This window comes from Arabidopsis lyrata, assembly GCF_000004255.2.
Source record: "Arabidopsis lyrata subsp. lyrata unplaced genomic scaffold ARALYscaffold_8, whole genome shotgun sequence".
NCBI lineage: Eukaryota > Viridiplantae > Streptophyta > Magnoliopsida > Brassicales > Brassicaceae > Arabidopsis > Arabidopsis lyrata.
This window is the reverse complement of record NW_003302548.1, coordinates 17,939,720-17,964,972: the sequence shown is the minus strand read 5'-3', so window position 1 is coordinate 17,964,972 and position 25,253 is coordinate 17,939,720. Positions and strand designations below refer to the sequence as shown.

Below are 25,253 nucleotides of genomic sequence, written 5' to 3'. Positions count from 1 at the left end.
GAAGAAACTACCATTCACTAGAAGCTATTTCCCCTTAATTCAAATATGCTTTGTCTCTATAATGTTTTCATTGGGAAAGGAGATTTGGCTCAGCAACAACAGATCTTGAGACGTATCAATGATTTGTCACCGGTTTTGATGACTCAAAGAAGCAATGGGCAATAAAACAACAGGTGTACAAGGCTGCTACATAGTTTGAGCCATTGGGATTGGTGAATAATCCATGTCTTGTCTCTGAAACTGTTGTTGTGAGCCAAATCTCATTGCTTCTTGAGTCATTAAAATCTGAAGAGTTATGTTTCTATTAATAACAAAAACTTTTATTTGTTTTGATCCCTCATTTTCTCAATCAAATCTCCCTCATAAAAAATCTAAAATTATAAACGAAAGGGAGTCAAGGGACCATAACTTAAGAAACAAAAAAAGGAGGTGCCAAAATTTTAGAAACAAAATAAAAAAGGGAATAAACAAAACATAAAAAGAAAAGAAAAGATAAATCTAGGCTCTTTTATCCTTGTTATCTTTGTTCACTTGGAGTACTCTCATTGGGCCTTCTCACGAATCGTCCCTGTTCCAACATCCCATCACCAACCACAAAAAGAAGTGAAAACATTAATATTAGGTTCTTGTCTTAATCAAATCTTATTTATATCCCTAGCCCTTGACCTTAATCTAACGTTATTACTTGGTTTGTTTCCATTAAACGTGTACATAATTCACCCTTTTTCCATTTAGATGACAATTTTTAGTGATTGATATATTTAACCTTTGGATTGATTCTAATCATATTGACTCCTTCACTTGTTGTTCATTTTGGTTCATTTGGATTAAAGATACCCAATAGAAACTATTTCCTCTCGAATAGAAAAACTCAACAAGAGTTTTCTCATCTACTTTTAAAACTCAAAACTAAAACTAAAACTCATAAAGCAGGTTAAAATTAAAAACAATTAAAACAAATTTCGATGGATGGTAAAAACCTACATGTTTTTTAACCACGGATTAAGATGGGTGAGATACCTTCATTCGAGGACGTTGATCAGCATTGAGTTTACGAACTTGGTATCGAATTTTCTTGGAAAAAAGACGAGTTCGACGTTTCTCTTTGTACCTCAAAACACTTGCTTCTCGCATTCCACTGTCTCCGAACAAATCAATCTCAGCTAATCTAGCCTGCCCCAAAACACACACTCCAAATTAGTTCATGTCCAACATTAATAATAATAATAACACAAATACCCAATCATATAATCAATCTTAGGCTTAAAAAGGGTAAAACACGTAAACATAAATGCTTACGGTTAAAATGAATTGTCTAGTTAACATTTGTAGACTACTAGACTTTATGCTAAAAGGAGTAGTATTCGACGAAACGGATATATATACAAAATAAATTTTGAACCTCTTCATTTATCCTATACGTGAAAATTCACGTGCACAGTGTATAAAGTTTTCATTGGACAAATAAAAAGCAGTTTTTTTTTTGTTAATTGATTGAAAGTCATCATAAATTATTTAAAAAAGTTTATAAAAAGAGTTTATAAACAAAAACAAAGAAAAAGACTATGTACCAAAGTCAAAGGGTTAATACCTATTCTTCAAAATACGTTACAAGAAAAGTTATTGAGAACTTTCCACAAAATTTAATAAATTCTTGTCAGATACTATGAGGAGCTAATAAATTATTAACTATTTGATTATTTAAAGCATCAAAATCAACACACTCCCCTTCTATTTCCAAGCCACGTGGCAGAACAGAATTCCGAAATATAAGCTACGAATAATTAATAATTTCAAACTAACCATTAACTAAAAAACAATACAGTAACATAGAAAATATCGAATTTAACGGCGAAGTATTTGAGATTAAAGAGATTAGTGTTAACATACATTGACATCGATACCAGTAGCTTCCGATCCCAGAATCTCATCAGGAAACGGCGACGTTTTATCAGACCAAGCTTCCAAAACGCCGTCGTAATCAAGCTTCAACAATGGACCTGTTCTCTTCGGACTCGTCTCCTCCGTATCTTCCGAGCTTTTCGATTCCGTAATCAACAATGGCGTCGCCGCCGCCGTCATTTTCTTCTTCTTCTTCTTCTTATTACTCTTCTCTCCGGAGATCACCTTTTTACCGTCGGATTTTTCCTCATGGACGGTGGAGATTGCAGTTTCGGTCGTGACGGTTGGAATTCGCGGCGAGATCTGTTCGAAATCAACGGTTTGAATTCTCCACAAGTTTGGGTCATCGTTCTCTCTGAGAGCGCTTCTTAATCCAAGACCTAACGGAAAATTTCCAGCGAAATTGAATCCGTTAGAGCTTCGATTCCATGAATTGATCATCATCATCTGTTCTAATTTACCAATTCGATTACAACTCCTTCTGATTCCCGGAACCCTAGATTCATAAATCCCCAAATTCGAATTCGAATTCGATTCCACCACAGTCCCCATTATACTATCGATTCCTTCTTCAATCTCCTCATCAAGAATCGATTCAGCATCGAATTCGTCGGAAAAATCAAACTTTTCGATTTCACCACCGTAACCTCCACCGGAATTAACTTCCTTGTGCTCGGAGAAAAACTCCGATTTCGTCGGATGAAACAGAAAATCAGGCTCTTCGATTGATTCATAAGGAAGAAGCAAATCAGAAGCGTCATCGTTGTCACTAAGCAATGGAGATTTAACAATCCCGTAGAAGTGAGAATTGGAAGAGTGAGTTTTTTGCTTAGAGGACAAGTTTGAGGAGAAGATGTTTGGATAAGCAGATGAGAGAAGAGTAGCTGCTTCGTAGTAAGTCTGGTTTGGTCTTTTGCGTTGAGTTCTTGGCTTTCTCGTTGAGATTGCGAGTGGTGAATTTGATGATTCGGAGATTGTTGATGATGGTGAAGTAGCTCTTGTTGTTGTTGTTGTTGAGCTTGACGGTGGTGATTTCACTTTTTCTAACTCGAAACTATATGCTGCTGCTCCTCCTCCGCCACTGCTTATACAAGCCGACATTTGCAGATTGTTTGATTACAACAAGTAAAAAAGACCAAAACTTTGAACTTTACTGTTTTGTGAGTGATGAAATTGAGACTGTTTCCTTTTGGTTAAGGAATTGTGTTTGATTTTAAGATAATAATAAACCCTTAAAACCCACTGAAGAAACCTTTTTTTATTTGGTGAGAAAATACAAAATTGAAGGAGAAAAAAAAAGGTCAAAACTTTAGGGAAAGAGGAAGGAGAAAAGAAAGATTCGTCTTCATCATTTGAAAGAAAGAGCTAAGAAAGGAAAATACTAGAAAAATCAAAACCCATTTGGAATCTGAGATTTTTGTTTATGAAACCAAAAGAATTGGCCAACAAGTGAAGTTCTTGCAGAGAGAAGCCAATTGGTTTGTGAAGAGGGAGAGAGAGATTGGAGGAGAAAGAAGAGTCACGAGATATATAAGAGGAGCAAAGATGAGGGGTTTAGTGAGAGTTTAGTAAAAAACAAACAAGAGATTAGTAAATAAATAGTGAAGAGCGTTTTTTTTTTTGGTTTTGTGGTAATTTAAACATAAGAAGAGAAGTTGTGGAGAAACAGAGAGAGTGGTGGGAAGAAGAAGACGAGAGAGAGTGAGCGAATGGTGAAGAAGGACAAGATAGCTCGTAATCGGCAATTCTGGAATTAATGGGGTCCACTAGTGGATTTTTTCACTTTTGTCTTAATTTAAAATTTTATATTACTTTGTAAAACGATTTTTCTTATGGATATAGATACTTCCACGACTTAAGATTTTTTCTTTCCTTTAGAAAAAGAGTCATTCAAAGGTTTATAAGGAAAATTTTGTTACTGAAAACGTTTGGATTATCTACAATGACTGGTGTTAGAATTAAAGCAAAACAGTAATATTATATTACACGCTTTTTTTTTTTGGTTATAATGTTAATTTGCTAACTTGTTAAAAAAAAGAACTTTACAAACAATGTTTGGTAGTTATAAAGAAATGATTTGAAAATTTAATAGGCAAAAAAATGAAAAATCAATTGTTGATCATGGCAGCGATTGGTCATAATTCGAATGAAATTAATTTGTTGCATATTGATTTAACAAAATTAGTATTTTTGTATATTAAATAACGTTTAATTAAAATGTAAAAAATATTAGTTGTTTTATCGATCAAGTGATATTGTACTATAGCAGCCATCGTTTATTATTAAAGACAAATTTGTCACGTTTTAAATTATCGTATTTACTCATTTTATCACATTAAACAATAATTACTAAAAGTTGAAACAATATCCGGTTCATCGATCTATTAGGCAAAATAGCGGCGATCATGCATTAAATCGAATTGAGTAAATTTTCGGTGTATTGATTAATCGATATTATCCACTTTTCACATTAAATAAAATAAATCCAAAACTTTAGAATATTATTTGGCTCATCGATCTAGTGGTAAGTAATATAGTGGCGATCAAGCATTATATTGATTAGAGATAAATATCTTACGAATTGATTCATTGAAATCATCCATTTTCATATTAGATAATATTTACTCATAATTGAAAAACATTAATCACCTCATCGCTTAAGTGGAAGGTAGTGTAATGGCGATTAATCGGCTAATCTATCTAGTGCCAATGTTATGTTGGTTGAGGTTGAGGATATTTCTTCTTAATCGATACCAAAAATCGAGTTCTGCAATTTGCGAATATTTATTTTTAGGTCTTTTAGCTATTATAGAGTTAAAAAATATCTGATAAATGATATATCTATTATTAGTTTTAGTTTTAATTTAGAGTAACCATATTTTTTGGTTTTTATGTTAAGAATCACCTTATTAACAAAAAAAAAATGTTATAGATATGAAATACTTGAGTGTGTATCGATAATTTGTGTTTTTATTAATAGTATAAGTGAGACCGTATATTTGTTTGTATTTTAGTTTATGATATCAAGAATATAAATAGAATTCGAAGTTATATAGTTTTTGACTGGTTTAACAACATTTATGTATTCCATATATATATTTTTGATAATGGTTATAAATTTTTAAATAAGATTTTCAATTTTCATTTATTGATTTGGTTGTGATATTCGAGTTCTTCTAAGGTTTTTTCCAAGAAAGATGCTTAAAAGTTTAATCCAGGCTCTTTAGTGACTAATATCATTAATGAATCGTCTTTGTGGAAATCGTCTTTTGGATCCAAAAAATGCAAAAACCACATCATCATCATCCAAATCTGCAAATCTTTTTGGGATCTTAAAGAGAAAACGAGGAAAGGTCACCTTATCCTATTACGTGGCATATACTAATTGGCTCCACTAGATTTCTTTGATGACGTGGTGCTTTCTCTGTTAACTGATTATGGTCGCCTGGTCGGAGACGTTTTCACGTGGTCTTAAAAACCGACTTTATTAATTCAGTAATTTCCTTTTATTAAGATTCTTTTTTTTTTCAAATTTACTAATTTAGCATATTTAGGGAAAAAAATACTAGCATAAATAGATAGTTTCTTATCTATATTTTGTGTCAGATAATTTTAAATTTTCTTTCTTGGTTGACTATTATTTCATCAATTTTTTAATTTTAGTTTAAATTAAGTTAAACTTTTCATACGTTTCTGCAAAACAAACAATAGAAAAGTAACGGCCGGAATATAATATCTATAGCTAATTGGCTATATTTAGTAGAAGTAAGCTTACAAAATTGTCGTATTTACAATATAGTAGTTATTAAATAATTAACTATTTTTTATTAATTTAGTTTAAAACAAAAGTGTGGAGAGCGAAAAGTGGTGGGCTAGTGGATTGTGTATGTGAGCGAAAAAATGATTGGAACCTTTTTGGTATCATTTGAAGTAATTTGTGGCGAAAGCTAAACCTACGTTTACCTCATTAGGTTCAATGACTCCTGCTTAGATATTAGAGATTACATAGAGCGAGATAAGATATCCACGAGTTATCCGTCTATATCAAAATTTTAATTGTACTCAAACATTGTGATTACATATACTTAACAAAAGAAATCCACTAAATTTAAATTAAAAAGTAACTTGCATATCTACTACGTACTTTATAACCAAAAACAATATGAGTTGCTACTTTTATCCATTAACAAATTTTACTTACACAATTCGTCCTCAGATTTCATCTATTGGTCGTGAGGTAAAGGTAAAAGACAAAAAAAAAAAAAACTTACAAATTTCATTATTATTGGTATTCTGATACTTGCTTGGGTTTATCCTCATTTCTTGATATTCTTTTAGCGGGGGTTAGAAATATCTAGATGAAAAAAAATTATAACATATTAACGAAGATCAAATATGCGCCTGTCAAATATCTAGTGCAAAAATATTATTTTTTTTTATATAAAGTGAATTTTAAAAGGAAAATTCATTCATCAGCTATTATTTACTACTACATGATTAACCCCCCCCCCCCCCCAAAAAAAAAAAAGTTCAAGATCAATATGCAAATTTCGGTAATGATGCATATTTCTTTCTGGAGTTGCTTATAATTTATCATGATTGTTCTTATAAAATACTTTGCTCAAAAAAAAAAAAAGTTCTTATAAAATACTACTCATTATCTAATAAATCTTTCCAATTGATAATTTGATCAGAAAACTAAAACCAGTTTTTTTCTTTAAGTCTACTTATCAGAAAACGTTATTTTGTTTTTAGATTAATATTAGTTCATATGCATACTTCTTAGTCAGTAGAAAAGCTTTCAACAGTATTCTCTTACTAGAAATAGAACTTAAATGCCAATTAATTTACATTTGTAAGAAAAGTCGGTTGACAAAAAAAATATCTTAGAGAATTTTGAAGTGTAAAGAATTTTTCTTATCTAAAGAAATTGTGCTGGGGGGAATTTGAACCTCAAGAAAAACAGGATAAACCATGTTATGGCACTGCTCCAAAGTAAGTTTTGTTCTTATGTTATTCTTGTGACAGCATGTGACCTCTCTCCCATTTCTTTAATAATTCCTTACCATTTTCCCGTAAAAGTTTTGTTGGATAAAAGTACATTAATAATTTCAATCGTTGCAGCATGTGTAAATGAAGTACTTTATACCCGGATACTTCTACTTCAAGGACATCAGGGAGAGACTTTTCAATCTGTTTTGCTTTGTTAATTTTTTTTAAAAATTTACTCTTTTGATTGATTAACTAACGAGATTAAAAATGTGACTCCCCTGTTGTGATACGTATTTGCGTTGTGATTTATGTGGATTTTAAAAGGGATTATGGATTAGATAACGTGATTAACACGGATAATTTTTTTGTTAAAAAGTTTTTATTTAACACGAAGATTGTTCAAAATAGAAATGTAAAAAAAAAGTGACATGTATTTGTTTCACTAAAATAAATTGTTGAAATAAAAGAGAAACTGATTTTAAAGAATATCCTAACTGTCGTTTTCAATGTTTATAATTTACAGCTTGATGACTTTACACGTACGTAATTAGAAAGAATGCGGCTATGTTAAAACTTAAAACCCTCGAATGTCATAATTCTGATTGTCCTATAAATTCAAAACTGTTACATATGTACAAAATCAGACATTGTAGACAACTTGTTTACAATTATCTTACCATGTAGTTATTTCGGCCACATCTAATGGGTCTTACAATATTTTGTTTTTACACTATAAGTTAACGTAAACCACACGAGAATATCATAGAGGATACACGAAAATTAAATAGATGTTGTAGACAACAAAAAAAACCAACTCGTTCTAAGGGGAGCTAGAGAAAACCTATCTCATCTTATAAACCCATCTAACCACTCATTTGGATATCATAATATCTATAATGAACATACTATCTTTATAACCTCTAAGTGCTTGTATATGTTCATTATTTTCATAGTTTAAACATAACATTCTAGTATTCCGATTTTTGCAATAGATTCTATTCATGTAAAAGCATAGAGACATGTAGAGGCTAATCAAACATGAATCCAATGAATTTATATGTACATTATTAAATCGTTAATAACAAAACTTTTTAACATAAGTTGAAAACCAAATATTTTAACATTGTGAGTTAGAATCATCAATCATGTGTGTTAGACATGAAAGAAGTTGTTATATATATATATATATATATAAAGTAATTGTATGGAGAATTCGAAAAGCCATGGAGAATTCGAAAAGCCAAGTAGAAATGAAAACACTAATATAGCTAAAAATATCCAAATGAGACTAGGTAGATATCAAATGGCTCATGGCTCAAGAGTAACCCAAATGCAAATAGTTACAAACAACAAGTGAACTATTTCTTCTATCTTACATATTGGAGGGGACCATTAAAACTATGTCTTGCTCTAAATTTCGAATTCTAATTGTTTTATAAGCATGGGTAATAATGCAATAGCACAACTCTTTCATATATTGCCTTCCATGCTTATGATAAAGTTTTGAAACCTTTGGGATCCAAAGAAGGAAAACAGACAACAAGACAACTAACTAACTAGATAAATATAGAGAATTCAAAAGATAAATGTTAGATTGAGAAGTTAGTACTAAAAGTAAAAAAAAAAAAAAAAAAAAAAAGAGATACTTTAGTACAGACAAATTTATAATACACTTTATGGTGACTTAATGTCTTATGTTTCAATAAATATGAAACAAAGATACAATAGTAGCATAAAAATCATATTATACATATTCAATTTTGAGGTCAAAAGTCAGGTTCATAAATAACAAGAAAAAACAAAAAAAGAGGTCAAGTAATATAAGTATTTTTTTTAGAAAATGGGCTCTAGCGTGGGCTTACATACTGTGTATACTAATTCAAGCCAGTAAGAAATTATAAACTGTTATTATTGTTTTATCTAGATTAGCCACTTATTCTCTAGTCCGTTACTCCTTCCTTGGATCCGAAAAACGTTAAAAGCTTATCATAAACATGGAAAGGCAAAAGTGAAAGAGTTATGCGACTGCATGGCATGATTCTCCATATGCTCATTCCAAAAAGAAAAAAAAGAACAAAAAAAAAGACGAGATTAGTAAAGACATAACTCTATTGGTCCCCTCCAAAATGTAAAAGAAAAAAAAAAACTTGACCTTTTACATTTGGGCTGCAGTTTGCATTGTAGGCCCATGGAATTCCGGTTTTAAATGGCCCAATTCTTATAACGAGTTCTTCTTCTTTTTTATTTAATCAATTTTTAAAGATAAAAATTAATAAAACCCTTTTGCTCTTACCGTTATCTCAACTTCCATATCTGAACTGAAAGCCACTGGTTTTGGTTGTCGGAAAAAGGAGAAGCTTTTAAAAAAGATGCCCACTTTAAATCTCTTCACTAACATTCCAGTCGACGCCGTCACTTGCTCCGATATCCTCAAGGATGCTACTAAGGCCGTCGCTAAAATCATCGGCAAACCTGAATCCGTAAAAACTCTAATCTTCTGTTTCTCCCATTTTTACGAGAATTCACCAACCTTCTGTTTTTGTTCTTTTTGTTGTCTTTTTTTTTATTCCTGTTTAGGGTTTTGATTATGAAAGCAGGTTAGAATGGGAATTGTTAGTTTTTGGGTAGGCTGACGACGTTACTGGTCTATGCACACGAACTGTTCGACGAAATTCCTCTGTGAATAGTGAATTGCTAGTCCTTCAATTGCTAGTCCTCAGAACTTAACTCTTGAGAATTCCTTTTGAATTGTATTTCAGTGGAACTTTGTTCAAATCAATAATAGAGTACGTTGACATATCACTAAAGGAGTCGTAACTTGTGACTTATGTTTAATCATCTTTTCAGTATGTGATGATACTGCTCAACAGTGGAGTGCCCATTGCATTTGCCGGTACGGAGGAACCTGCTGCATATGGAGAATTGATATCTATAGGGGGATTAGGACCTGGTGTAAACGGGAGGCTTAGCGAGACGATATCTGAGATTCTCCAAATTAAGCTCTCCATAGATAGCTCTCGCTTTTATATCAAATTCTACGATTCCCCGGTGAGTCTTATTTTGCATAAGAAAGATGTCGTTTGCCTTCCAAGAAATGAATTACATAAGATGGTGATCTCATGTTCAAGAATTTATATATAGAATCCTCAATTAGATTAAAGCTAGATTCTTGCGATGATGGGCTATATATATATATATATATATATATGGATGCACACTTTGATGATAGCACAATGTTCTGATAAACTTGATCAATGAATAGAAAGTTAGTTAAATTCTTTGTTTTTTTCTTCCTTTCGCAGCGACCCTTCTTCGGATTCAACGGATCAACTTTCTGAAAACGATGGCGATCGAAGAGGCGAATGCAACCTTGTAATGATATTTGTTGGGTTTGAACTGTTTGATTATTGAATTCAAAAACTGTAATTCTTATCTTAACCTTGATTTATAATTTTACCTCCCGTAAAAGCCAATATATTTCATGTTTAAACAGCTAGATTTACAGCTAGATTTACAGCTAGGTTTACAGCTAGATTTGCAGCTAGATCTACAGCTAGATTTACAGCTCGATCTACAGCTAGGTTTACAGCTAGATTCTTAAACTTATGTAAACCCTTTTGCTCTTACCGTTATCCCAACTTCCATATCTGAACTGAAGAAAGCCACTAGTTTTGGTTTTGTCTGAAAAAGGAGAAGATGTCCACTTTAAATCTCTTCACTAACGTACCAGCCGACTCCTGCATTTGCTCTGACATCCTCAAGGACGTTACTAAGGCCGTCGCTAAAATCATCGGCAAACCTGAATCCGTAAACATCTCTAATTCCTCTGTTTCCCCCATTTCTACAAGAATTCATCAATCTTAAGTTTTTGTTCTTGTCTTTTATAGTTTTATTCCTGTTTAGGTTTTTTTTTTTATATGAAAGCAGAGTAGAATGGAAAGCTTTATTTTGGTTACTTATTATACAATGTCTGTTTTTGTTCGTCTTTGTTTTCAGAGTGTGATGATACTGCTTAACAGCGGAGTGCCCATTGCATTTGCCGGTAGCAAGGAACCTGCTGCATATGGACAATTGGTATCTATAGGGGGATTAGGACCTGACGTAAATGGGAAGCTTAGCGAGAAGATATCGGAAATTCTCCAAGTTAAGCTCGACATAGCTAGCTTCCGCTGTTATATCAGTTTCTACGAGTCTCCTGTAAGTCCCATTTTGCTTCATCTTAAAAGCTTTGCATAAGAAAATATGTCACTTGCATTCCATGAAATGAATTACATCAGATGATTATCTCATGTTTATATACAGAATCCTGATTTAGATTAAAGCTAGATTCTTGCAATGATGGGCTGGCTATACACACACTGTTTTGATGATAGCACAATGTTCTGATAAACTCAATGAATAGAAATCTTTGGTTTCTTTTTTCTTTGGCAGCCATCCTTCTTCGGATTCAACGGATCAACTTTCTGAAACGATGGCGAAGAGGCGAATTCAACCTTGTAATGATATTTGTTGGGTTAGAACTGTTTGATTATTGATTTCAAAAGCTGTAACACTTATCTTAACCTTGATTTATAATGTTACCTCCCGGAAAAGCCAATATTTTGGGCCTAGTTATAACTTATGATATGATCTCATAATACAGCAAATTGTATCCCAAACATGAAATTTAAAGCACACGCTCATATTTTTTAATAGAATAATAGTACACATTGGACTGAATTGATCAATTAATTAAGTTACTGGACAAATATGTAATATAGAATAAGTAATCACTGAGAAGACCGAGTCACTGTAACTTAGGCATTACCGAAACCGGCCGTGCAACTTTTCAAACGCGACTTTCTTCTCCGGCAAGCAATTCACGCCGCTGCTCAGTGATTCTCCGTAAGAATCAGTAATTCCGGCAGAGAATATGACGGAGGAGATCAAATTCAGCGTTCTGGTATCTCTCTTCAACTGGATTCAAAAAAGCAAAACCTCATCTCAAAAACGCTCCAAATTCCGCAAGTTTCTCGACACTTACTGCAAACCCTCCGACTACTTCGTCGCCGTCCGTTTAATCATTCCGTCGCTTGATCGAGAACGAGGTAGCTACGGCCTCAAAGAGTCAGTGCTCGCCACGTGTCTGATCGACGCACTTGGCATCTCTCGTGACGCTCCTGACGCTGTACGTCTTCTCAATTGGCGTAAAGGAGGAACCGCTAAAGCTGGAGCCAATGCTGGAAACTTTTCCTTGATTGCTGCTGAGGTTTTGGATTCGTTTTGACTTTCTTCTGGGTTTTGGTTTTTTGGGGCTTTAGGGTTTTTGAACATTTTTGTGGTCATAGGTATTGCAACGTAGACAAGGAATGGCTTCTGGTGGTTTGACTGTTAAGGAATTGAATGATTTGCTTGATCGTTTGGCTTCAAGTGAGAACAGGTGCTTTCTCTTATAATCAGTACACTTCTTATAGAATCAATTTTGTTTCTATTTACTCTCTTATCTATGCAACGCAGAGCCGAAAAAACTTTGGTTCTTTCTACTTTGATTCAGAAGACAAATGCTCAGGAGATGAAGTGGGTCATTAGGATTATTCTTAAAGGTAGGAACTTTGCAGTTTCTTCACTTAAAGTCTCCATCTTTTTTCTTTTGATTTATTGAGATGGACTAGTAATTCTGATTTGTTGGGAAATGCTTTACAGATTTGAAACTGGGAATGAGTGAGAAGAGCATTTTTCAGGAGTTCCATCCAGATGCTGAGGACTTGTTTAATGTTACCTGTGACTTGAAACTAGTCTGTGAAAAGTTGAGGGATCGACACCAACGGCACAAGCGCCAGGTTTTGTTATTAGAAATACTTGATTTACAACTTACAAACTACTGTTCATTTCTTCTATAATCTCCTTTCAGTTTATGATTGTTGTGATCCCTTGTAGGATATAGAGGTTGGGAAAGCCGTACGACCCCAATTAGCTATGCGTATCAGTGATGTAAATGCTGCTTGGAAGAAAGTAAATTCCATCAACTCTATTGTCAGCTTACTCCATTTACCTGTGCAGTATTTTGTTTGTCTGTTAATGTCGTTGTATTGGTGTTTCATTTCTTTAACCAATGCATGAGTCTCTCTTTTTCATCGACACAGCTGCATGGGAAAGATGTAGTTGCTGAATGCAAATTTGATGGGGATCGCATACAAATACACAAAAATGGGACTGACATACATTACTTCTCTAGGTGAGTCACATCTCTTTCGTCTACACTGCTATAAATGTTTTGATTAAAGATCTTACTTGCATATGGCAAAGTTCATGACTATTTTGTGACTTGGTGTCCGGAAAGCCGTTTTTTGGTCAAACAAGTTCTCTAGTGTTTTAACAGATAGGGAATTTGTACTTACTTTTTTTAGTGATGGTGCAGGAACTTCCTTGACCATTCTGAATACGCACATGCCATGTCGGATCTTATTGTACAAAATATATTAGTGGACAAGTAAGAATCCCGTTGCTGTTTATAAGGGGCTGGAAGATTTTACGAACTTGGAATTATGAGATATACGATCTTTCATTTTCCTTTTTTTTGCCATTTAGGTGTATCCTCGATGGTGAAATGTTGGTCTGGGATACATCCCTGAATCGGTTTGCTGAGTTTGGTTCAAATCAGGAAATAGGTTTGGCGTCTAATCAATATCCTTATGTTGAAAAGCTTAGTCTTGCTTCCAGTAGATTTGATCCTTCCTGTACTCTTGTTCACAGCCAAGGCAGCAAGGGAGGGTCTTGACAGCCATAAACAGGTTCATATGCGAAGTCCCATTTGTTTACTTTTGTTGTTTGCTATATGTTGCAAGTGAAACTGTTTGAGGATCCGACTACAGCCTCTGATGTTCTTTTATCTGCGAATGCAGTTGTGTTGTATCCTTATGAGGAGAAGTTAATGCCAACACTTCAGAATGTCATGACGAAACGACTTTAGAGATATTATTTTCCTTGACCTTGTACTAGATGTTGCCTTTGATGTTCTTTATGTTGGCGATACTAGCGTCATCCACCAGAGTTTGAAGGAACGGCATGAACTGCTGAGGAAAGTGGTCAAACCTTTAAAAGGTCGGCTCGAAGTTTTAGTACCTGAAGGTGGTCTCAATGTTCACCGCCCTTCAGGTAAGGACTACTAAGATTCTAGTTGACTGTGGAAAGTTCCCAATTGACAGAGTTAAATCAATGATAAGTTTTTTTTTGAAGTGTGCGTATGTTTTTAGACTCTCGCTTCATTGTGAGTCTCTTAAATTGTTCATACAACTATTTAATCTCTTCTGGTACCATAACTCGTTTAAAAATCGATACGTGAACAATCGTATTTTGCAGGGGAACCTAGTTGGTCTATTGTTGTTCATGCTGCTGCTGATGTTGAGCGATTTTTCAAAGAAACAGTTGAAAACAGGTTTATTTTTCTTATTCTAAATCCAGCCAAAGTTTCTCTCTCCGCTATTTATGAGTTGTGCAAAACGTTTGGATGGTGCCTTCTTGGCCTTACGTGAACAGTAATACTTGCTTGATAGAATTTACCCTCCAGTACAAAGACATTAATATGGTTTTCTTCAAAGATGTGCTTTCTTGTTTCCAATCCTTCTTCTTTGTCCTCAGAGATGAAGGAGTTGTGCTTAAAGACCTGGGATCGAAATGGGAACCTGGAGATCGTAGTGGCAAGTGGTTGAAATTGAAGCCTGAATATATCCGGGCTGGTACTGACCTAGATGTTCTTATAATAGGTCTGTACTTGATATTATGTTACTTTTCCTTATTCAAAACTGATGGTCATTTCCGTTGGATCTTATTGGGGATTTTACATCTTTGCTAGGAGGATACTATGGCTCCGGACGTCGTGGAGGAGAGGTAGCACAGTTTCTCGTCGCCTTGGCTGACCGGGCAGAGGCAAATGTATATCCCAGGCGGTAAGTATTTATCTGGTTTCACATTTTCTCATAGAAGATGAAATCAGATTGTCAATAGATACTACTGAAACAGTCATGAGAGAACATGGGATATGAAGACTTAAGGGCTTTTCATGTTATCGGAATTGTTAGTTATTTGCCCGAACATTCCAAATCTAATTATCACTGATAAGCTATTCTCTTTTTGCAGATTTATGTCCTTTTGTAGAGTTGGCACTGGACTTTCTGATGATGAGCTCAACACTGTTGTAAGCAAACTGAAGCCTTATTTCAGGTGAGAGACGTAATAGTTTACTTGCTTTCTTATCTCATTAAAACAAAAAATTTTAAACAATATGGGATAAATCAAGGTGGATTTAATAAAGGTTTTCCACTATAAGATATGGCTCACGAGAAACAGCTATTGGCATACATCAAAACTAGAAGTTCTTTGTGGTATAATATTCTAAGAATGAAAACACTGCCTCGTTTTCTTTAATAGTTATCATATTTTATTTGTCTTTCAGAAAAAATGAACACCCAAAGAAGGCTCCACCAAGCTTCTATCAGGTCACTAATCACTCAAAAGAGAGACCGGATGTTTGGATTGAAAGCCCGGAAAAGTCAGTTTTCTGTCAATTATCTCCTTTTCCTCAACTGAAGCAGAAGAATTGGGATTGTTCAATACTATTATCCGCGCTCATAGTTTTTCTCTTCCTTTTCTGCAGATCAATAATACTTTCAATCACTAGTGATATCAGGACCATAAGGTCTGAGGTATGTCCATAAGATGTGAGAATGTGAAGATTAGCTAGTTACCTCTAACAATTTCTTTTAATTTAGTATCTTGCAATGCAGATTTGTCGCTTATAATGCATAATAATTGCATATGCTCTATTCTATGTAAAACTCTGCTTTTTTTTTTCAGGTGTTTGTTGCACCTTACAGCCTGAGGTTTCCTCGTATTGATAAAGTAAGATATGACAAGTCTTGGCATGAATGTCTCGATGTGCAGGGTGAGTAAAAAAACCAAAGAAACTATACAATGTTCATGAAAGTTGAAATAACCGATTTGCTTCCGGTTTATATGTCCGACTGATGTTTACTCTGCAGCTTTTGTGGAATTGGTAAATTCGAGTAACGGCACCACACAGAAACAGAAGGAATCTGAAAGCACACAGGACAATCCGAAAGTCAATAAATCCTCCAAGAAAGGAGAGAAAAAGAATGTCTCTCTTGTCCCCTCCCAGTTTATTCAAACTGATGTATCGGATATCAAGGGCAAGACCTCAGTCTTCTCAAATATGATATTTTGTATCCTTGATATGTTTTAAAATGAATTTTCTTCTCTCTTCTTCATTCTCACCTGGGTACCGTTTTCTTACTGATTGCGATTGCAGCTGTCTTTCTCTATTAGAATTGGACACCTTTTTACATGGATAAGTTCTGAAATTTCTTTAACTTGCAAACTTTGTCATACTACACTTTTCTTTATCACCTTGACAAATCTAACAGATTTTGTTAACGTGCCTCTGTCCCATTCTCTTGAGACTTTCCACAAAACGGTGGTTGAGAATGGTGGGAAGTTTTCAATGAACTTAAACAACTCAGTGACTCATTGCATTGCAGCAGAAAGCAGTGGTACGTCACTTTCTTACTCCTAAATATTGATTTCTTACCCAACGCTTTTCAACACATGACTGCGTCTGAAAACCGAGTTTGAATACAAAGAGCATGAGTGAATGAGATACTATTTCAGGAATAAAATATCAGGCAGCAAAGCGTCAGAGAGATGTCATCCACTTTTCATGGGTCTTAGATTGTTGTTCGCGAAATAAGATGCTTCCTTTGCAGCCAAAGTGAGTCCTATCAACTTTTTCTTATGGTTTTCTTTTGCGTGTCGTGTCTAACAAAAAAAGCTTGTGCGGCCACTTTTGAAGGTATTTCCTCCACCTCACTGATGCTTCAAGGACAAAATTACAGGATGACATTGATGAATTTTCTGATTCTTATTACTGGGATTTAGACCTTGAAGGTCTCAAACAGGTATGTATTGTAGTCCTTATTGAGACCATTCAGTGAGATCATACAATCGAGTTGCAATCCCTTTCGCTTCATTTCCAGGTCTTAAGCAATGCCAAGCAATCTGAAGATTCAAAATCCATTGACTACTACAAGAAAAAGTTATGTCCAGAGAAAAGATGGTCCTGCCTCTTTAGCTGCTGTGTTTACTTTTACCCGTATAGTCAAACATTGTAAAGCCCCTCTTGTTTCTTTCTTATGTTGTTTAAGCATGTGAGTTACCTAAAGCAATACTCATCATCCTCAATTTGTCTTTTTCTTACATGAAGGAGCACTGAAGAGGAAGCCCTGTTGGGAATTATGGCTAAGAGATTAGCGCTTGAAGTGTTAATGGGTGGTGGTAAAGTTAGCAATAATCTTGCTCATGCGTCCCACCTTGTAGTCCTTACTATGGCAGAAAAATCTTTGGATTTTGCTTCAGTTTCGAAAAGGTATTCCAAATTTTGTGTGTTTCTGCTATTGATTTTAGCACCACATTATAATGAGAATTAAGACTGTTTATTTGGTCTCTCTTTAATAGTTTCAGTGAGATGGAGAAACGTCTTTTGCTGAAGAAAAGGCTTCATGTTGTTAGCTCGCGCTGGTTAGAGGACAGCTTGCAAAGAGAGGAAAAACTGTGCGAGGATGTCTACAATCTGAGGCCTAAGTATATGGAAGAGTCTGATACTGAAGAATCAGAGTAAGTCACCACTTTTTTATGAGTTCCTATCTACAAATGATATATAAATTAGTCTCTCATCTATATAAGGGAATGCTAATATATAAAGTTTCCAATGATTATATCTCTGTTTGCTTCAGTAAATCCGAACATGATACAACGGAAGTAGCTTCCGAAGGTAGTGCTCAAACTGAAGAGCCATCTTCCTCAAAAATGACAATTACGAGTTCAAGAGGACGGTCAACTACTCGAGCTGTTAAAAGGGGAAGGTCTTCTACAAACTCACTGCAACGAGTACAGAGACGGAGAGGCAAGCAGCCTTCTAAGATAACCGGAGATGAAACAGAGGAGAGTGATGCTGCTGAAGAAAAGGTTTCAACAAGACTCAGTGATATAGCAGAAGAGACTGATTCGTTTGGTGAGGCTCAAAGAAACTCTAGCAGAGGAAGATCTGCGAAGAGAGGAAAGTCTCGTGTGGGACAAACCCAAAGAGTACAGAGATCACGAAGAGGCAAGAAGCCTTCAAAGATAGGAGGAGATGAGTCTGAGGAAAATGATGAATTTGGTGACAAAAACAATGTGTCTTCAGATGCGCAAGAGAGTAATGCAGCTGGTAGATCTGTGGAAAACGAAGAAACCCGAGAACCTGACATAGCGAAGTACACAGAGTCACTGCAAAGAGACAACACAGCAGCAGTTGAAGACGCCTCACAAGATTCTAAAAATGCAAAGACCGAGATGGATATGAAAGAGAAGTTAAAAATCCATGAGGATCCACTACAAGCTATGTTAATGAACATGTTCCCGAGTCTCAGTCAAAAAAACACAGAAACATCAAACCGAATCACCGGGGAAAATCGAAAGGCTAATGTTTCTGGTGAATGTGAGTCTTCAGAGAAAAGAAAACTCGACGCCGAGACTGATAGTACTTGTGTGAACGCAGGCACAGACTCAGAAGCAGTTCCTCCTCTTGTGAAGAAAAAGAAAGTCAGCTACCGGGATGTTGCCGGAGAACTGCTCAAAGACTGGTGATACGTTGCGGTTTCAGATCATGTAACTAGAAGCTCTTATGTTATGTACATGTTGCTCAACTCTTAAATCCTCTTTATCTCTTTTGTTGGTGGCCATAATTTATTTGGAGGGCTTGTCATAATCGAAGCGGTCATAGTTTCTTTTAACTCGTATGCAATTCCTAGACAACGCCAACGTTTATTATAGACATTAGATAAATGTGAAAGAAGTCTTCGTGATGGACAAACAAAACGAAGGAGAATAAAAATGAAAAAGAGACATACAAATTATTGTAAAGAGAGAATTCAAAAGGACCAAAAAAAGAGAAGAGTATAATTAGTAAAGAGAGTCGATGCTCAAAGTGGGGCTTTGAGTTTCCTTATAAGCTCCTATTCCTGTTTCTATTTTTAACCGCAACACCTCTTGTTCTTCCTCATCCGCCTGTTAAATTAATAATCCAAAAATTAATATAGTTATAAGAAAATTAGCTTTCATATAATTTCATTTCATTTGCATAATTTGTTTTACTTGAAAGTTGAAACTACATTAAAAGGATTTTATATCAATGCTCAAACGAGACAGTACAAAAAGGTATGAGCCAAAGTAGAGACACGTCCCATTAAAGATAAAGTAATCAAGTACTGTACTATTATTTGATTAGCAATTGCAATCTGCTTCCAAAAAGGATAAAAACTAGCAATTGCAATCTTATCTCTAAGATCCAATAATTTTTTCTGACTCTTTTTATGTTTATTTTTCTATATGTGTATTTGATAGAATCAGCTATCTTTTATTAATCTCCAGACAATATATGATGTATTTGGCAGAATCAGTTATATTTTATCATTTATATGATATTATTTTCCCATTGTTATTTAATTCGAGCGGTTGAGAACAATATTTTATATCAAAGCAATCAGATTCTGCTTACCACAGAGATAATATTATTTTCTTTTTAATGGACCCAATTACAATAAATGTGGGACCAAAAATAAAATAAAATAAAATCTAAAGCCAAAACCCAATAAATGTTTGGTCGCGCAACTACAAGTCTAGAAGCTTGCCATACGTAAAATATTTAATTTAACCATTAGAATATACGAACTATTTCCAACAGAGAAGAAAACATATTTAAAAGAAAAATCTACTACATAACACCAATAAAACTTCATATTTTTTTAACATAATATAAATTTACAAAAATTGCATAATATAGGAAACTAGTGACCAAAATTATAAAAATAAGCAACACATTTAAGTGGCCAACAAAAAAAAAATTTGTATAAACTATACTGGAGGACAGACTAAGTCGAATATTGTGTCTAATTTAATCATTAGTTTACTAAATAAAATCTTGCTTTAAATCAACCAGAAAGGTCCATGTCGTCTAAATCAGTATCAAATCAAGAAATCTTATAATTTGGAAAAAGTATTTATATTTATATTGTCAGGTAAACAAATAAAGTAATAATAACTTTATTGTTAAAATAATTGTTAGACATTTATTGCCAGCGTCACAAATGAGACATTTATTGTTAAAATAATTTGACACGAGCAAAATACTTGAACCACAGAAAATCCCTTTATCTTCCAAAATCTAGGAAAAAAAAATCCCTGCGGTTAAATTACACGAGCTAAGATAGCTTCCAAAAAAAAAAAAAAAAAAAAAACTATTTCCACTGTTAAATTTTAAGAAAGATTTGAGAAACAAGAGAAACTAGTATCATGCTACTACATAATTAGCATTAATTGATGGAGACTTTTAGAAAAGTTTACTAAAGCAATCATATATCTACTATTTGAATGGTTCCCTTTTACTTTTTCTTGAAAAGTTTACTATCCACTCTTGACTAATTGCAATCATTGGTTCTAACTAGTGAGTAATTAGCTAATTACAAATTAAAGGGAGAGAGAGAGAGAAAGATGCTGACCTCAATAAAGACAGTGTGGAAGATCATGCCAGAGAAAGAGGTAAGATTGGAAGTGAGGATTTTGAGATTCAAAGACTCAAAGACTTCACACAGTTTCACCATTGTATCTGTCCTCTTATTACATGTTACACTCACCACCATTGTTCTCTCTCCCATGAATGTTACCTTCAACTTCAATGACCCCAAAACCACAATTTTCAATGAAAAGTTCTTGTCCTAAATCTACGATTTCGAAGTGAAAATATAGGAACTGGAACTTACATCGAGAACTTCGATGAGAGAAGTGGAAGAACCAGAATCAAGCTGCTTCATCTTCTTGGATGTGACAGGAACAAGTAAATCACGATCAAAATCTTTGCTGAAACTAAGGCTACTCTTTGGTGTAGATTCAAGTTCTCTGATCTCAGCTTCGAGTTTCCCTTCTTCATATTGTAATCCTTTTATGTAACTAATGGCATCTTTGATTATTGATGCTTTATCCATCTACCAGAAAACAAAAACAGAATCTCTATAATAAGCTTAAATCCTGGAATTAGAAGACAAAGATGGGAAAAAAAGAGAAACCTTAGTGATATTGGGAACAACTGATCGAAGAGCGAAGAGTCTCTGGTTAAGTTTCTGTCTTCTGTTTCTCTCCGACACAATATTCTTAGAAGCCGGCGACGAAGCAGCCCCATCCGGCGAACTCGAATCATACGACCCAGAAATAGCTTCCTCCAAAGGCCAGCTTCTGTTTTTTTTTTTTAACAAACAAATATCAAAATCTGAAGCTGGAAAGTTAACAAGAAAAAGAGAAAAAGGACGAAAGAAAGAACCTGTCGTATTCGAAGTCTTCGTTTTGGAGGAAGGAGTTAGGTTCCCAGTAATTGCTGAATTCTTGGTCGACGATATCCTCCATTTTCCTACAAATTTAGAAACTAACTGTCTAAGTTCGTTTCGTTGGTCTCTTGTCTCTCTCGAACTGTGAGCTTTATTTATATAGAGAAGGCGAATGGGGAATGAGACAGAACAACGTAGTTTTCCAGTTATACACCACCACCGTTGTATCTTACTGCAAGAAAAATAATAATGTGTCTATTCTTAATTTCTTAGATATATAAAAATAAGATCTATAGTGATAGTAATAATTGGTCAATATAAAAATCTAGATTTTTCCCAATTAAAATAAAAAGAAAAATGACCAGCAGAATATTATTTTATTAATTGATGACGATATTCGACACGAGGTCTTATTGATAGTCTTAACGATTCTGATTATTTAAGGAACTTTAAAATATCTCACACTTGTCAATAGGCCTGGACAAAATACCCGGAACCGAATACCCGAACCGAAAAACCCGAAAAATACCCGAATCGAACCCGGATTTTTAAAAATACCCGAATGGGTCCTAACCTCCTACCCGAAAAAAACCCGAACCGAACCCGAACCGAATCCAATACCCGAATGTACCCGAATGTACCCGAATACAAATATACACCTAAAATTATTAGTTATATTTATATTTATAATACCCAAAATACCTAAAATTACAATCATAAATCCGAATATATTAGGTATTTTTGAGTAATTCGGATACATTTGGATATATTTGGTTAAAAAGTAACTAATGATGTAGTTTTCTTTTGGGTAATTTTAGTATTTTTAGATATTTTTGGTTATATTTGGGTAAAGAGTAACCAATGTATTTTCGAGAAATCGGGTATTTCGGTTAGATTTGGGTATATATGAGTTAAAAACCCGAACCCGACCCGAACCCGAAAATATTTCGGGTATTTTTGGTTATTTTCGGGTATTTTGCTTTTTTTATTAAAATATCCGAACCGACCCGAACCCGAACCGAACCCGAACCGAATTTTTAGAATACCCGAATGGGTCTTGACCCCCTACCCGAATAGACCCGATACCCGAAAAAAAAGAACCGAACCCGAACGGGTACCCGAATGCCCAGGCCTACTTGTCAATAGTATAAAACAGTGTGGGCACTGAAGAAAATTTGCCCTGAAAAATATTAAATTAATGAATAATCAAAGTTCAGAAATATAACTACTTAAAAAAAAAAAGGCGAAAAAATGACAAAATGATGAAACAAACAAAAAGCATAAAGATAAAAATTGACGCTGGAAATATTTGTAACAAGAATCTTATGATTGCATATTAGCTAATAAAAGACGAACCCAAATAAATTTCTTTACAAAAAATAAAAAATATGTCAAATAGTAAAAGAGAACACACCGAAACAGCAACGAAGAGACCATTTCAAACGAAAATACGGTGCTTCATTTTCACATATGTTTCGACAGGGTTTGTCCTACTAAAATTTGACGTTAAGCGTATAACGAATCTGAAAAACGTTTTTCACAACAACAAGACTCATATCTATCATGTGCAAGGTATGAACCTAAACGCAGAGACTTGGAAAATTCTCACACAAAACATCAAAAGGCTATGAAAGAACGAAATTAATACCTTATATGTTTTGTCCGTTGAATCACTTCAGAAATGAGTCGGAAGTTTCCCATAGGACTTGTTCGTCTATTTTGCTCAAGTCTTGGTCATCTAGACGTTTCCAAGTCTTGATAAGTTGGATTCCTGTCCATGTGTCTCTTCCTTTTCCTAGCTTAGCCTCTATCACTCTTGCTCTTCTGTGCCAATTTGGTCTTCCGTAAGCATGGTATCCGAATCCTCCACCGTAACAAAACCATATCCCTTTTAGATTTCCACAGAAATCATTGACGTGATCGTGTCCCATGAACGCAGCTTTTACATTTCCCATGGACACAAAGGTCTGTAAGACTCCTGACTGAACAATGGAGCATGCCACTCCTTCCTGAAACTGGCCGATAAAGGGCGTGTACCACAGATCACGTACTTCCAGGATTGGGATGTGGAAGAAGGCTAACGCTGGTGGATTACCGATAATCCTCTGGTTATGAACCTGTTTAGTCAGTAAGTCTCTTGACTAATGTGTAACTATGATGAAAGATCTAATATGTGAGCTTTGAGAATTGATTAATCTCATTACCTGTTTAGAAGTATCTTGAAGCCAACGGAGCTGAGATTCCTTGATCCATCCATAAGTTCGTTTACCTTGGACTATTTCTCTATCTCCACTGTCAAAAAAGAAGAGATCAAAGACAGTGCTATTAGCCAGCACGGAACCAGGAGCACCGTACACTCTGAGTCGGTAATTCCCAAAGCCATCGATTAATCTCATTGCGCCTCCTTTGATTTGATTAGAGTCATCTTCAACAGGTGGATTGACTTGAGAGACAGAAAAATCCATAAGAGAAAGGAAAGTCATCAACTCTTCACGGTTCAAAGTAGATTCTTGGTCATGATTTCCTAAAATGGCAGCCCATGGGATTCCATATTCAATAGCTAGACCAATAGCTTGAATAAGAGATTCAGCCGCATCAGTAGTACTTGATCCAAATATGTTATCCCCTAACCACCAACAACAAAATCAAACAATACTTAGCATTAGCAAATTAGCTTAACACATTTTTTTTTCTTTTGAATATTCTACGCCTAGGCCCGTACATCCCCTCAGGCCCGGGACCAGAGCATGTTATATGGTTCCGTCCCAAGAGCCTGAGATCTTTACCAGTTGAGCTATTCGCTCGTGGTTATCTGACATTTTATCCATCACAGATTCACGAATTTACCAGTAAAGGCGATCAAATCAGGTCTCTCAGCTTCAATCATCCTCCGAATAAACCGAGTAGTATTAAGATCAGAACAGTACTCGAATTCAGAATCCAACACATCTCTACAACGAGTAATAATCCCCATTCCGAAATGCATATCAGCGACCTGTTAGATATCAAATCAATCACCAGCGAATTGCACGAATCATGATGATAGAGGAAGAAACAAGACTTACCTGGAGGATTTTGAAGGTGCCATCGTCACGGAATCGGAGAGGAAGATTCGGAGACCTTTTCAGGTGGATTTTGTTATGGTTGATGTGTAATTTGTGTGAGATTAGGGATTCGATGAAGTAGACAAGAGATATGATTAGGGTTAAGTAGAGAACAGTGTGTTTCCAGTTTCCCATTGAAGATTTCATTCTCTCTTTGTTATTCGCCAGTTCGTTAGAGTGTCGTCTAGACGGAGAGAACGAAGATGAAGTTTTGGTTAACTTTCTAAATTTGATTTGAAGTTCGTTATCGCGTTTGCAATCGCAGACTCCCTAATAGCGTTGCGTTTGGTAGATTCTAATTCGAGTTAATGGCGATTTTAAAACTATTGGGCTTTTTCTCTTCACACTCAGCCCAATATATTATTAATTCTTCTTTTAATTAATTTTCTGTTGCATATCACCATGTACCGTATTTGTCATAGGAAAAAAGATGGTTGGCTACACGAAGTATTCGGGAAGACATGACCATATATGCAAAGTTTTAAAATGTATCTCTAACTATACAAACTATATGTATCGCATGCCCACATATACAAAATATATATAGTCATGTCGCCAACATCACAAACATTTTATTCCGATACCTTTTTCGCCGGAATCTGGTATTGACCAGTTTGACCGGCGTTGACCGTCGTTGACCAACATAAATATTCAAAAAAAAAAAAATTTAGTTTTTTAATATTTAGAAAATTATGTTATTGAATCATTTATAATATTATATAATTAAAAATATATATACAATATTCAATATAAAAATATTTTGTATATATATTCAATCCATTAATTTTTATAATTAGTTAGTTTTGATAATTTCAAAACTAAACTAAAAATAAAATAAAAACCAATTAGT

The 25,253-nt window shown here is 34.6% G+C and overlaps 6 protein-coding genes across 13 annotated transcripts; 3 read left to right on the top strand and 3 right to left on the bottom strand.

Annotated features, from left to right (window-relative positions):
• Positions 1 to 246: 246 nt before the first annotated feature.
• On the bottom strand, positions 247 to 3,614 carry LOC9302264 (protein CHLOROPLAST IMPORT APPARATUS 2). Of its 2 annotated transcripts, none has more exons than XR_002329141.1 (3): positions 1,891 to 3,579; positions 1,021 to 1,168; positions 247 to 568 (listed from the first exon to the last, which is right to left on the bottom strand). XR_002329141.1 is itself a non-coding variant. In XM_021011074.1 (3 exons), the coding sequence occupies exons 1-3, from the start codon at positions 3,001 to 3,003 to the stop codon at positions 518 to 520; spliced, it is 1,317 nt and encodes a 438-aa protein (XP_020866733.1). In that variant the 5' UTR covers positions 3,004 to 3,614; the 3' UTR covers positions 247 to 517. The 2 variants fall into 2 exon arrangements, 1 of the variants encoding a protein (XP_020866733.1); XM_021011074.1 differs by having other exon boundaries at positions 1,021 to 1,173; positions 1,891 to 3,614.
• A 5,523-nt stretch (positions 3,615 to 9,137) lies between these two features.
• On the top strand, positions 9,138 to 10,367 carry LOC9302263 (macrophage migration inhibitory factor homolog). The gene is made up of 3 exons (XM_002866143.2): positions 9,138 to 9,374; positions 9,742 to 9,942; positions 10,197 to 10,367. The coding sequence occupies exons 1-3, from the start codon at positions 9,264 to 9,266 to the stop codon at positions 10,230 to 10,232; spliced, it is 348 nt and encodes a 115-aa protein (XP_002866189.1). The 5' UTR covers positions 9,138 to 9,263; the 3' UTR covers positions 10,233 to 10,367.
• A 110-nt stretch (positions 10,368 to 10,477) lies between these two features.
• LOC9302262 (macrophage migration inhibitory factor homolog) lies at positions 10,478 to 11,493 on the top strand. Of its 2 annotated transcripts, XM_002866142.2 has the most exons (3): positions 10,478 to 10,701; positions 10,891 to 11,091; positions 11,326 to 11,493. In XM_002866142.2, exons 1-3 carry the CDS (start codon positions 10,591 to 10,593, stop codon positions 11,359 to 11,361), a joined length of 348 nt encoding a protein of 115 aa, XP_002866188.1. In that variant the 5' UTR covers positions 10,478 to 10,590; the 3' UTR covers positions 11,362 to 11,493. The 2 variants fall into 2 exon arrangements, with proteins under 2 accessions (XP_002866188.1, XP_020879980.1); XM_021024321.1 differs by lacking the exon at positions 11,326 to 11,493 and having other exon boundaries at positions 10,891 to 11,297.
• Positions 11,494 to 11,641: 148 nt separating this feature from the next.
• Positions 11,642 to 18,716, top strand: LOC9300579 (DNA ligase 4). Of its 3 annotated transcripts, none has more exons than XM_021024277.1 (26): positions 11,642 to 12,142; positions 12,222 to 12,313; positions 12,391 to 12,476; positions 12,577 to 12,713; positions 12,811 to 12,885; positions 13,017 to 13,108; positions 13,292 to 13,363; positions 13,462 to 13,541; positions 13,627 to 13,664; positions 13,776 to 13,782; positions 13,873 to 14,028; positions 14,245 to 14,308; positions 14,512 to 14,636; positions 14,726 to 14,819; positions 15,010 to 15,093; positions 15,326 to 15,421; positions 15,527 to 15,575; positions 15,727 to 15,814; positions 15,912 to 16,112; positions 16,314 to 16,439; positions 16,558 to 16,657; positions 16,739 to 16,844; positions 16,923 to 17,053; positions 17,150 to 17,311; positions 17,401 to 17,559; positions 17,679 to 18,716. In XM_021024277.1, the coding sequence occupies exons 1-26, from the start codon at positions 11,807 to 11,809 to the stop codon at positions 18,568 to 18,570; spliced, it is 3,648 nt and encodes a 1,215-aa protein (XP_020879936.1). In that variant the 5' UTR covers positions 11,642 to 11,806; the 3' UTR covers positions 18,571 to 18,716. The 3 variants fall into 3 exon arrangements, with proteins under 3 accessions (XP_020879936.1, XP_020879931.1, XP_020879941.1); XM_021024272.1 differs by having other exon boundaries at positions 11,644 to 12,142; positions 14,233 to 14,308; XM_021024282.1 differs by lacking the exons at positions 11,642 to 12,142; positions 12,222 to 12,313; positions 12,391 to 12,476 and having other exon boundaries at positions 12,625 to 12,713; positions 12,818 to 12,885; positions 14,233 to 14,308.
• Positions 18,717 to 18,727: 11 nt separating this feature from the next.
• LOC9300578 (transcription factor bHLH35) lies at positions 18,728 to 21,507 on the bottom strand. Of its 2 annotated transcripts, none has more exons than XM_021024309.1 (5): positions 21,296 to 21,507; positions 21,045 to 21,210; positions 20,742 to 20,963; positions 20,481 to 20,651; positions 18,728 to 18,990 (listed from the first exon to the last, which is right to left on the bottom strand). In XM_021024309.1, exons 1-5 carry the CDS (start codon positions 21,376 to 21,378, stop codon positions 18,886 to 18,888), a joined length of 747 nt encoding a protein of 248 aa, XP_020879968.1. In that variant the 5' UTR covers positions 21,379 to 21,507; the 3' UTR covers positions 18,728 to 18,885. The 2 variants fall into 2 exon arrangements, with proteins under 2 accessions (XP_020879968.1, XP_002864502.1); XM_002864456.2 differs by having other exon boundaries at positions 21,045 to 21,207.
• LOC9300577 (probable inactive purple acid phosphatase 28) lies at positions 21,448 to 24,728 on the bottom strand. Of its 3 annotated transcripts, none has more exons than XM_002864455.2 (5): positions 24,365 to 24,726; positions 24,147 to 24,294; positions 23,504 to 23,925; positions 22,948 to 23,416; positions 21,448 to 21,531 (listed from the first exon to the last, which is right to left on the bottom strand). In XM_002864455.2, exons 1-4 carry the CDS (start codon positions 24,548 to 24,550, stop codon positions 22,970 to 22,972), a joined length of 1,203 nt encoding a protein of 400 aa, XP_002864501.1. In that variant the 5' UTR covers positions 24,551 to 24,726; the 3' UTR covers positions 21,448 to 21,531; positions 22,948 to 22,969. The 3 variants fall into 3 exon arrangements, with proteins under 3 accessions (XP_002864501.1, XP_020879960.1, XP_020879956.1); XM_021024301.1 differs by having other exon boundaries at positions 22,948 to 23,404; positions 24,365 to 24,725; XM_021024297.1 differs by lacking the exon at positions 21,448 to 21,531 and adding an exon at positions 22,454 to 22,479 and having other exon boundaries at positions 24,365 to 24,728.
• Positions 24,729 to 25,253: the final 525 nt, after the last annotated feature.